General features: G+C 32.5%; 2 protein-coding genes across 2 annotated transcripts; both read right to left on the bottom strand.

Moving 5' to 3' along the window:
* Positions 1 to 1,291: 1,291 nt before the first annotated feature.
* LOC147070901 (uncharacterized) lies at positions 1,292 to 6,784 on the bottom strand. Its single transcript, XM_085948865.1, has 3 exons — positions 5,396 to 6,784; positions 2,515 to 2,730; positions 1,292 to 1,716 (listed from the first exon to the last, which is right to left on the bottom strand). The coding sequence occupies exons 1-3, from the start codon at positions 6,554 to 6,556 to the stop codon at positions 1,435 to 1,437; spliced, it is 1,659 nt and encodes a 552-aa protein (XP_085804991.1). The 5' UTR covers positions 6,557 to 6,784; the 3' UTR covers positions 1,292 to 1,434.
* A 1,243-nt stretch (positions 6,785 to 8,027) lies between these two features.
* On the bottom strand, positions 8,028 to 12,943 carry LOC147070900 (spermatogenesis-associated protein 17). The gene is made up of 4 exons (XM_085949260.1): positions 12,739 to 12,943; positions 10,924 to 11,259; positions 9,643 to 9,881; positions 8,028 to 8,056 (listed from the first exon to the last, which is right to left on the bottom strand). Exons 1-4 carry the CDS (start codon positions 12,804 to 12,806, stop codon positions 8,028 to 8,030), a joined length of 672 nt encoding a protein of 223 aa, XP_085805386.1. The 5' UTR covers positions 12,807 to 12,943.
* Positions 12,944 to 12,973: the final 30 nt, after the last annotated feature.

Below are 12,973 nucleotides of genomic sequence, written 5' to 3'. Positions count from 1 at the left end.
AAATATATGTAATAATAGGGTGCGGTCCGATTCAACAAAATAAATACACATTTTATTACATTTTTTACAATTGTAAGTTTATCTTTGACTTAAAATAAAAAATATTTTTCTTTTTAATGTTTTCAGATACATATTTATTCATTAATACAGTTGAAATTGTAAATTATCAAAAAAATGTCTCAAATTGCAAACTTCGTATTTTTCCGCTAGGTGCCTCTTTAAAAAAGGCACAGTGAAGACTTCGCCTTAATGAGCATTTTGTCCAGTGCTCGGTATGGAGTGGAACACACTGGAGGACAGCTCCCTGTGAAATCCTAGAGGCTACTGCTCCGTGGAAAAATTAAAAATGTCCCTCCAGTTCGGGAATAATTATAGAAATTATTACATTAATTTACATAAAGTTTAATAAGAAACTTGACATGTTGTAAACACTTATTTCTACAAACAATAATAAGATTTTGTGTTGTTTTGTTATAAAGTTTTTAGGCGATCTTAATATAACAAAAATTCAGATTAATATGACTTTTGTACCATTCTATAGAATTTGGGTTTATCGGAAGGCGAATCCTGTACTAATGGATTCGCCTTTTGATATCTTCAATGTCTGTGGATATTGGATGATATTACTAACTTAACTAATTAAACGGTCATAAATAATACATTACTATAAATACAAAGCAATGACGGAGCAAGAGTAGACAAACCCTGCACTCTTACGTATGTAAGTAATAGGTTTAGAACGAAAAAGCTAGCACATTTTAACATTTTCAGAACATAAATTATCAAGCGCTCTGGTTCATAAACTTTTTTATTTTGAGCGCTGATTTTGTCTATAAACGAAACTGAATTTCAGTAAAAAGTGGACATATTATGATATCAGTGCACTAATCCATCGATATATGAGTCGCCTAGAGTCATAACTCACATTTTGCAATTTTCGAGTTCAATAATAATACCAAGTTCTAAAGGCATTAATTTATATAAAGAAAAATAGTTAGGTGTCAAAAGTCACTTTAAAACATGTGAAAATTGTCGACAAAGTTGACTGTTGGTGTCATAATTCACATTTTAATAATGTGAGTTCTGTCACAAGGCCTTTCTAATCAATCAGGGAGCTCTATTTCTCATAGTGTGCTGTGTCTTCAGATAAGGAGTATTATTATACATATATATTTAAAAATAATGTAAATCGACTCACTCATTAATATTCAAGGGAGTTCAATACTTTTCTTTTAATTACAAAAAACAGTGCTCTCATGGTTTTTTGCGATTATCTCAAAATTCGATTTTTGGAATATGTGAGTTATGACTCTAGACAACTCATATGTAATTAAATAATAATCCATCGCCATTCGCACGCCATATTTAATACCAATGTAGTTCTATCACAGTTCTTTTGTCTTTTAATGAAAAAAATAGCTAGGTACGATAACTTCATAAAAATCTTAAATACAACTTAAGCGTTGGGGGCAGAGGTAATTTTTTTAATACTGTTAAGAAATTATTTGTCGTGGAAATTTTCCGTCTCAACCTTTGCCGTATGACTCTTCTGCAAAAATGTTTTAGAGTAGGCGCTTGAGCACTCGATTTGAGCATATCTAATAATTCTGTTGATCCGGAATATTGTTTGGAGCACAGATACGGCAAAAGTTGTTGTTGCATCGCTTCCAGGATCTTTCTGGAGAGGTAGCACATTGGTAATATCTTCATGAGAATCTGTAAAGAGAAATATTATATTTTTATTTCAACATTTGATGACAGAAACAAATTTAAAAATTAGGTGTTATGGCGCGGGGCCCTTCGAATACTTTCTCTTTCACTCATCGGACGTCTGGCTCTGAAAACGGATAAATGCGGTTAGCCGTAAGCCCTATCAGAGTCAAGTGAGCTATTCAATTGAACTAGGTATGTCTACGCCGTAGTTCCAGCATAAAATTACCCTGCAGACTTATTATACTCGCGTTCTATCAAATTATTGTAATGTGAAGAGTTAAAAGATAAAATATGCCATACACACATCGTCGAACCCATAACTTATAATTTATATAAAAGGGGGAAGGAAGAAAGAAGAGAGTTCCAACCCCTTACAGTGTCTATTTCCAAAAACAGAAAAGTCCACATAATACTATTATTGTCAAAATCTAACATCAGTGGTGTTTCAGTACATTCCCAGTAAGTAAGATTAATAATTACTTTATGACTTATGACATTCGACTCCATTGAATGTTTAAATACAGCACTGGTTTACTATGTATTTTTATATTCTTTTAATATGGAAATGAATAAAATCTTCAATTTATTAATAAGTTCAATATTATTCAATTAAAATTATCCTGAATTTAAAAAAAATGTTGCCTACCTAATTTTGTAGGTATTCATATTCATAGAATAATATGCTTTTCCTGTTTTCTTTTTATCACTACAACAAGCCATGATATCCAATGACAGTAGTGTATTATATTACAAAATATTATCTATGTTAAACCGAAGACACAACTCCCAGTTTCCACTCACCTCCGGAGATATTCTTTGTCCAATAAAATTATGTTCAACCAGTTTATCCATTATCTGCTCCGGATCTTGCTTCAGGGAATATGTAAGTAGCATCGGAAGTGTGTGACCACTTGAAGTGATAGACGCAATGAGGGCATCGGGCAATGCGATTTTTTTCTCTGCAGGCACTGTCGTGTAGTCCACATTGCAACCCTGGCTAATCAGTATTTCGATTACCTGTAAAGAATAACATATTTGTTTTGTACTCAGTGTGACTTCTACACTCTGGCTGTAATCTCATAGTCATCCGGGGTAACTAAACATCCACTTCGCTCTTTCACATACATCTGTGTGCCCACCCCCTGTCAATTTTTTTTTCTAGATTGAATACTTATAATTAGGGCCCGGATTTATATGCTAGTGCATGTTTTGTTAGGGTGTATGCACAGCTATGAGAGTTGCACAGAAATCCGTTTTGAAAGACGCAGAATCCAAAAATAAAATTTTATTGTGCATATAAATGCATATTTGAGAGTTAGAGCATATTTGAGACATTAGTGCATATTTCATAAATAAATGCATATTTTAGGGCTTTTGCATTTATAATTTTAGTTTTTTTTAAATTATTTTATCGAAATATTACTAAATTAGGTAGGTAGATAGTTTACATGCACTTGCATTTTTTAATGGCATCCCCGAGCTGTGGATTTATCAGAAAAACTCGGGCACCATTATTTAAAAAATGCGCAATCACCTCTGTGGACGTTGAGAGGTCGTTTTCCACATATAAACAAAATACTGACAGATATGCGGAAAATTTTAATGCCAGAGCACAATATTGTAACTTTTTTTCGGAGAAAAAAAACAGTAAATATGTAGTATTTAGGAATAGTACCTACCTAGTTAAGTGTGTCGTTTTTGTTTTTTAAAGTTGTGTATAGTTTAGGTACATTGGATTTCTTATTCAATTATTTGTACTTGTAAACAAACTATTTTTAAAATTGTAATTGATTACTTTATATTGATTATTTGTGTTTTTTGTTATTGTATTATATTGATTGAGATTATTAATTTGTTATTCGATTTTTTATCAGTAATATTGGGTGAAGTGGGTACCTATTTACAATTTTAACTGCATATTTCTTTGGTTTTAGTGCATATTTTAATGATATTAAGTGCATATGTGCATGCATATAATCGTGTTTTTTGTTGCATATAAATCCGCTCCCTACTTATAATGTTTCTAATATTTTTTCAAAATGTGTCATATCTTCAATAAATTTTGTATCGTAATGGGTATTTTGGCATTAGTATTTTTATTATTAAAACCCCCGTGCCACCTAAATAGGTCTGCACAATCTCCGCTCCCTTGTTCTGGAACTCCAGTTAATGACACCGAGAGTTTGGAAATCCTTTTCTATTTCATCCAGCCGGCTTTGTTGACATTAAGTGCTTCAGTCACAATGTATTTATACCTACTATGTATTCTCATTACTATTATTTTTATAATAAAAAATGACTAAATCAGCGATGTCTAACCTTTTAGAAACAAGGGGCTACCTTAATTATTTCAAAACATTTGACACCTACACTATATTATTATCGTCCTCTTGGAAAAATAATTAAAAAACATGCATCATTGTGCAAGTAAATATGTGTTATTTTAACAAAAACTGACAACATTTTTATTACAAGATTATGAAAACATTGAATGAAAATTTGACTCTGTAGAATTATTCTGGTTTAATCAATTTTGTTCAAGGACGCCTTCAAATACCTTTTCGGGCTACCAAGCATCCTCGAGATACCGGTTGGATTTTGGCCAACATCCTATACCAATTAACTCATCTGTACAATAACTAATGTTTTAAAATTCAATTAAACCCTGCCAAGACCAAACCACAATAGTAGAGGTAGGTAGACTTTGGAGATCTGACAAAAATAATACTTACAGACTTTATCAGTCATACTTAGGTATTTGTTTTCATTGAACTAAGAATACAAATTGCAGATGGTTTTTTAATTTCGATTAAGTCCTGCCTTTTATAGATAGAAGAATATTCGTTATCTAATATATATTTTGGTTTGCTTTAGGCAGGGTTTAATTGTATTTTAAAAACTAACTAATACCATTTACAATTTGTATTCTGACTTCAATGAAAGCAAATAAGTACCTATGACTGAAAGTTTAGTGTGCACTATATATCGTCGGTGTTTTGTAAAAAGGGCGAATTAACCAAAATAATTAACATTTATTTGTTTTTTGCCTGTAGATGATTATAAATATCTAACAAGTTTATAATAAAGCTTAGAAAGAATACTGTCATTATAATAGGTATTATTATATAATATTTTAAAAGGCCTAATATGTCACATTTGCTTTTTATTTCGTAATTTTAATTAATTTAATTTTAGTCGATTATCGTTTTTAAGTACTTTCCTGTGGAGATAAAAATTCGTCGTTTTTACACAACAAAGCTAGTGGGGTACATATTGTATTTTCATTAAAATCTCGATTTCGCCAAAATGGTTGATTCGCCCTTTTCACAAAACACCGACGAATTATGTTGGATCTACACAGCCTATCTCCACCCTTCGCCACTGCCTGATGACAAGGTAAAACGGTACTGTTCGGTTATACGGAATATAGCGGAAAACACATTTTGAAAATACCCGATATACTGGATTATTTGTTAGTTTGGGTTAGTTTAGGTTAGGTTAAGCTAACAAATAATCCAGTTTATCGGCTATTTTCAAAATGCGTTTTCCGCTGTATTCCGTATAACCGAACAGTACCGGTAAAACATTAACAAAAGACTTACAAATGGTACATAAAGCTTTTCAATCCTGTTAATTAGCATTGTTATATTGTTATTTAATACCTCTAATTCCTAATCCTCACCTGGTGATAACATTTTATATGTTCGCAATAGTGCAAGTAAACCAAAGGGGGACATTCTTCTTTATAGAGTGCGTTGACGGCCACCCCCTTGGACAAAAGCAACAATAGCAGAGTACCGCAAAGTCCTCCGGAAGAATTGTAAATGTACTCAATTACATTGAGAATTGAACAGAGCGGTGGGTTTACAGTATAGGAAGGTCTGCACCCGAATATATTTTCAAGTATCACATGGAATCTATCACATTTGTTAAAGAATTCTGGTCCTAAATCGGACTCTAATATAGTTATTATTATATCCATTGAGAAGTAAAGCGGTTTACATGCAAAATTCATTAAATTTCTGTTAATTTTATTAACGTCTGTTACGGGCAGAAGCAGTTGAAATAATTTAGCATGACCGTGCATTAGTGCCATATAAAGAGGGAGCGCTCCTTCATTGTTTAATATGTCAGGGTTGGCATCGTTTGCCAGAAGAAATCTGGCAACATCTAGACTGCCTCGCTGCGTTGCCAAAATTAAGCCTGTATTTCCATCAAATGCACATTCGTTTATGTCAGTTATAAATGGAAATATTTCAATAACAGTATCGAGAGATCCTTTAAAACACGCTAAAAGAAATGGTGTTAATCCGTGAAAGTTGCGCAATCCTGAATCGGCACCGGCGTGTAATAATGTTGAGCAAATTTGCTCGTGACCTCTTTGCGCAGCTTCGTGGAGAGGACTATCCCCGTCAAAGTCTTGAAAATCTAATATAGCCCCTGCTCTGACGAGAGGTTCTACCGCTTCTATTCGCCCTTCGATGCAAACTGTATGCAATGGAGACACCATTTCGTTGCTTGCATAATCGACAATATTTTCAACGTGTTTTAATAGTAAATTAATCGTTTTCATTGAGCTTTTATTGCGGCATGCAAGATATAGAGCGGATTGTCCTTCAAACGTTTCGGCGAGAGTTAGTGTCTCAGGGTGGTTTAGTAATATTTCTAGGGCTTCAAATGAATCAGAAGCGGCAGCCTCATGCAAAGCCGTCCATCCTCTGTTGTCGATATAATTCGGGCTCCGTCCGGACTCTAGAAGACTTTTTAAGGTCTCGACATCGTTTCCCCTGGCGGCGAAGCTCACACTGTTCGTGCTGCGAGGATTTAAGGCACTGAAGTCCATATCGATTCAATTGTTTCGAGAACTAATCGATAACCGCATCAACTAGACAAACTAAAAAGCTGAAAGTACTAACACTTTAAGGCAACCAGAGATTCAAGGTATTCTATTTTTGTACAGGTTGTGATATAACAAAATACTAAATTATTGTTGTATTTATATTCTTTTCTGACGTTATTTTCTGTCAACACCATGTCAACACTCAACAGTCAAACTGACTTTTCTAATATTGCCACTTTGGGAATAGAATAATTATTAAAGGATGTTACCAGTTTCTAAAATAGTTCTTCCCACAAGTTGCCATGGTTTTTCATAAAAATTTGATTCATCTCAGATTCTGCATACGGCTCAGAGTTTAGTTCGTTGTCTTGGCATAAACGTGTATCTTCCAAGCACAATTAAAACGAATCCCTTAATTTTGTATACAATTAATTAGTTCAACATTATTATTACCATTTAATATTGATAGGTACCTACCTATTGTACCTAGCGTGTAATTTCGAATTTTGGAAAAGGGTAGGAATAGCCTCAGTTATTTATACTATCTACCTAATCACAATACGTCCTCTGCTTATTGATTAATAAAACGTAATAATTATTATTTTGTGTGTAAATACGCTATTGTAACAGAGCATATAGAAATTATTGTAATTTACTCAATAACACCTATATTATATCACGTGGATGTTCCTTTCCCAAATGTATCCTTCATGCAACAAAGTATGTTTGGAAATAGTGTATAAAACGAAAAACGTTTCAAATGGCTACCGAAAGACATTATTTAGTTATTTAAAAATGTTCCAACAAAATAATAATTATTACGTTTTATGGAACATTTTTAAATAACTAAATAATGTCTTTCGGTAGCCATTTGAAACGTTTTTCGTTTTATACACTATTTCCAAACATACTTTGTTGCATGAAGGATACATTTGGGAAAGGAACATCCACGTGATATAATATAGGTGTTATTGAGTAAATTACAATAATTTCTATATGCTCTGTTACAATAGCGTATTTACACAGTTTTTATGTAGAATTTTTTTTTTTAAATAGGTAGGTACCTACATTAGAAACTCGATTATACAGATTACTTAGGTAAAAAGATAGTAAAGTTCAGTTCCTACACCTCTCGGTATTCTACGGCTTACTCATGAATTGGTGCAACCATCTGGGGCATCCAATGTTTACTTTAATATTCCGACACCGTATATCTAAAAGACAAGACAGTGAGAAAGACACAAATGTACACTAACATTCCTAATAATCAAATAATTATAACCGATAGACAAAATTCATCCAATATCCACTTGTGGATAAGACATGTCCCAATATCTCGTAGGTGAGCACCCAGAGTTATCACTGCAGGCCAGGACGTATTCATCGCTAGACTCAAAGTGCCGTGTCTGGGTATGGAGTATGCACTTACATGGAAAATTGCAGGGGTCCGCGGGGTAAATGTCAGAGGCACCAACTAAATTTTGTTAACCCCACCCCATCCCGCTGCATTAAAAATTCAATAATAAATTATTTTTTATTAATAAGTTTTCAAAATGTATTAGGTACCTCCACTAAAATATAGTTTCTAATAAGTCTCAATTCAGTGTAACGTACAAATGAAACCACAATATAATAGTAAAACAGAGAACACAGATTAGAAGGAATAAAATTAGTCATAGAAGAATAAATCGTCACTGTTCTGGCAGAAGACACTAATTCGAAAGAATGACATATTGCGTTAGTTATACCAAAATGTTCCTTATTTCAAACTTTACCGTCTGGAAACCTTCTTAATAAATAAACAGTCTTTATTTTAAAGTCATCCTTTTTATGATTACTCACATTGATCACCAACTAGTTTTACATAAAATAGTTAAAAAATGATTATTTGTCTCTAAGGTATTATTTGATAGGTAATGAAAGAATATAATGTTTTTTTTCATTTTGATGATTTTTTTACGTAAATATTGGTTTTTATGATGTGCCGGCCACATGTGTCCGTCGCGGCGCCAACAAGTTAATTTATTCTATTGCGCCGGGCCGGCCACTTCGCCGGTCACCTGTCCATATGTGTTGACGAGAGCATGGTACCATTTGGCGGTCGAATTATATTTAGAGTTAGATAGTATAATAAACAGAAAAGGCACAAATACGGAATAAAAGTTTTCAAATTGGGTAGCATAATATCTGGATACACATAAACTGGAAATATACGTATACATACCTTATAATCATTTTTTTTATTCTATTTTTTTATTATTTACATATTTTTTATAACTTACATTTTGTAATCTATTTAATTTTTATTTTTATATCAACAAAAATACATTTACAATTTAAAAGGAAAACTTTTTTTTTCATTATGTACATTCTTTACATTAGTGAGCCTATATTTTGTGACTGGGAAGACATATTTTCAGGCCAAGTGGCAGTAATATACAGAAGGGCCATGCCGGTCACCGCGTATCGAAAAATGCACTGCGCGCATGCCTGCCGGCGCTGTAGAACAACTCTAAGGCAGGTCTTCTTTGCCGGTCACCGGTGACCCCCATGGCCCCCTGAACGTAATCCAATGCCGGTCACCGGTGACCCTCATGGCGATCAACGTGTTAATAAACTCACATGATGGACCATTTCAAACATTTTAACAACTTCAAAGTCAAATTACTCAAAACTAGTATTCTCCAGTTAGTGTGTTCTGCCAGAACAGAGACGAAATTCAATCTTCAGCATGTTTGAGTATTCTCAACATTCGTTTTGTAATAAAACGACATGGAATCAATACAATAAATATTTTCAAGGTGCAATAAGAGTATTAATAAAACTGTCCCATAATGTGAAATTTATATGAATGTCAATATTGAAGACTATACATAGATCAGCTTCATATTAGTTTATGATTGAATGTTTAGAACATTTTTTGTTCAACAATACATTTATGTGATACTCGATATATTTTAATGTGAATCGTGTCGTCGTATCTTCAAGGAAAGGTTTATTCTTTGGTTTTATATGTTTGTTATTTGCATATTTATGGTCATGCAAAAAAACTGAATCGATCTGCCACAATTTTGTTTTCTTCTCTTTACACGAAGGCGATGTGAACAGATTGAAATCCTTAACGTGCATGTGTCTCCCAGCAACTATCTTTTCTGAATCTGTTTCTTTTATATTGTTTCCTTTCTCATTCATGTACTGATAGATATTTTCATGAGCTTCTCTCGAAGATTGAGCTTTCTGAATACACTTTTCGTATGCCTCTTTTAAAGTTTGCATGTATTTTTTGTATTTGATAGATTTTAACATTTGCTCAAACACAGATAACTCTCTGAAAAAAATCATTTATTTTGCAGATGAAGAAAACTTTTATAAAGTACACAATTTTTTAACTGTAGGTACAATAATAATTAATATTATCATTGTGGAATGTATTATGGCCCTTCTCATGGCCTGAATTTACGCTCGAAGAGAGGCTGGGCTGACACAAACTATTTTAATCAATGAAATATACACAATGTAACAATCAATGTTGAACGTACATAATTTGAAATACTTTGGAAACCTACATAAGAAAACACATTGTACTGAGCGGGAATTAAACCTGCAGATGTGCTTTACCAATTAAGCAACCGGTACGATACTAATCACACCGATATTTATTAACTACGTCTCCAATGTGCTACCTCAAACTCCGTTAATATATTGGCAGCCGTCTTTTATAATTTTGATATTGTTTCTGAGGAATTTCCAAATTATGTATTTCAGACTATTGACAATAGACAAACCGAAATTTGACCAATAGTGTTTTTTAATTCGAGACAATGTGGAAAAAATCTTTCGACTTGGCAATTAATTAGTTTAGGGCTCCCTTCTTACCTATATGGTAAATCTAGGCATATCTCACATTGCATTGAATAATATTCACTAGGAATTAGCACAATGTCTCTCATCAAATTAAACACTTACTGCCATCAATTATTAGAGATCACTGATTACCCAACGTGATTCCTCGGTGGTTTCCACTATTTATTAGAGAAATTTAGGAAAGAAATTGATTATTAGTACTGGGAGTGAAATGATGAACCAGAGACATCTAGTGGCGTAATTACGAGACACAAAATGAATTATGCACAAACCCATAATTTTTAAAAACCTCAGAAACGAACCTATTAGAAAAGGTCCAAAGAGGGATTTAGATTTTTCCTAATAGGTATATTACTGAGGTTTTACAAAACTATGTATTTTCAAAAAAAAGAATCTCAATTCTCAAACCTTGCGAATATTCTAAAAAAAAATATTTATGTTTTTGTGGAAACAGATAAAAATAACTAAATCTTTTATATAGATACCTACATCAATAGTTTACTTACGAATTAAAATGGTTGGAATATACTCCTGAGACTTTCCGAGTACGCATGAGATGATGTAACTTAAAAAGAATCAACTCGACCCAATTGCGAGCATCCTTTTCAAAAACATCAGAAATTTCTTGTTCAGCCATTTTATTATTTACCGCAATCCTTTCCAAAACTTCTGCATTTTTGGCTTCCACATTAGAAATCCACGTTTGCAAGGACTTTAAAGAGAATATTCTCGAACGAGAATAATATCCCCGCCATGTTTTCTGTATCACATTGGCCATTTTATTATAGTGCTTTTGGTACATTTCATTCACAGCAATTTCGAGGCATCTTCTGTAGTATTTCCTCCCCAACCGACCACGGAAGGTTTTCTGTATGATCACAGCAGAATGATTTAATTTTTTTATGTAACGTCGAATAAGAAAGCTTCTCACAAATGCTTGTATAATTCTAGCCGAACAAAATTCACCTCTTCTATTTGATTCAGCAACTCTAAAAAAAACAAAAAATGTAACAAATACCATTCTCGATTATCCGGGTGTGAATTATGCAGTTTGCGCATGCATGTCATCAGCTGTCAAATTCAAAATCCAGTATGGGACTTCAGAAAAAAATTCAGGAAAGAAAAAACATTCTTTTATATATCTCATTGCTATAATTATTATCATAAAATAATATAATTAATGACGTATTATAGATTTTTAAATTTCCTATTGATATATTATCAAATAAAAAAATGGTTTTCTCAATGTTTTCACGGTTTTATGGCCTTACTAATTATCAATATGGTATCCAATCGGATCCTCAGATTGAAAACACAGTATGTACACAACCTTGATGTTATTAAAATTTTAGTGATTTCAAATGAATAATATATTTAGTGGGTAGATATCATTAATACTAGAAGTGGACTACCCGCAAACCACTTTTCTGTGTGCGTGCTGAGTAGATCAAAAAGCAAAATAGCTCATCATCAATAGTGAAATATTATAATTAGGTAGGTATTAAAAAACAGACGATTACTGCTTTTAATTCTTCGATGCAAGCTTTTGATATTTTATTTGCATTATGTGTTATAAAATAACCTCTGTAAATGCGTTTTATTTTAATTAATATAATGTCTTTCCACCAACAATTGAAAGTTGTTAAAGCCATTAAAGAGATATACTACTTACCTACATGCAAAATTCTTTGAAGACGGAGTCTAAACATACGAAAGTAAAGCTGAAAAATAGACTACTAGGGTTAACATCTTAACTGCAAATCATTTCGCATTGTTGATTCGTTTGTAACAAACTTCATACTATTATCGCGTCTGTCAAACCGCAAGCATTTCAATATAATTTTTAATTTACTCATTTGTCAATCATAGCACAATGAAAGCATTCAAAATTATAACTTGTGACTGTCTGTGAAAGAACTGACTGCGTCAATTATTGTACTTAGATAGATAGACCGCTAAATATACTGAAGCATTTAAAATATATAAACATAGCAATCATTAAATTGTGTCTAGTCTATGTCATATGTATAACGAAACTTCAAACATGCCACCAAATATAGTGATTATAAATAAAATTTTATTGCCACCATTTTCCATAAGATCTATTGTGTTAGTTCAGCTCTAATTATTATTATAGACAACTGCTTTGCTTACAATATTATGTCGTTTTAAATGTATGCAGATTTTTAATTGGTAGGTACATACTTACATAATATCTTTTAATAATATTAGGATACCTAATGAATTACTTTTTATTTACTGTTACTTTAGAGTTTTATATTGTAGGAACGTCAAAAGGGGAATAAAATATAACCACTTACTCTGATGCCTCTTGTATTTTATTATAAAAATCATTAATCTTTGGCGACATATAAAACAGAGATGCCATCTTGTTTTGATTTGAATATAGAACAGTAAATTGAATAGACAACAAAAATGATAAATAAAGAAATGTTTGTATGCAGAAATTAATCTATCCCTACGATACCTATAAACTACCTAAATAAATAATATTGTTGTTCACAGTATAAATAGTAAATTTGAGATCGCGATTAA

This window comes from Rhyacophila brunnea, unplaced genomic scaffold, assembly GCF_057557595.1.
Source record: "Rhyacophila brunnea isolate RB1 unplaced genomic scaffold, BYU_Rbru_1.0 scaffold_21, whole genome shotgun sequence".
NCBI lineage: Eukaryota > Metazoa > Arthropoda > Insecta > Trichoptera > Rhyacophilidae > Rhyacophila > Rhyacophila brunnea.
This window is presented reverse-complemented; position numbering and strand designations above follow the sequence as displayed.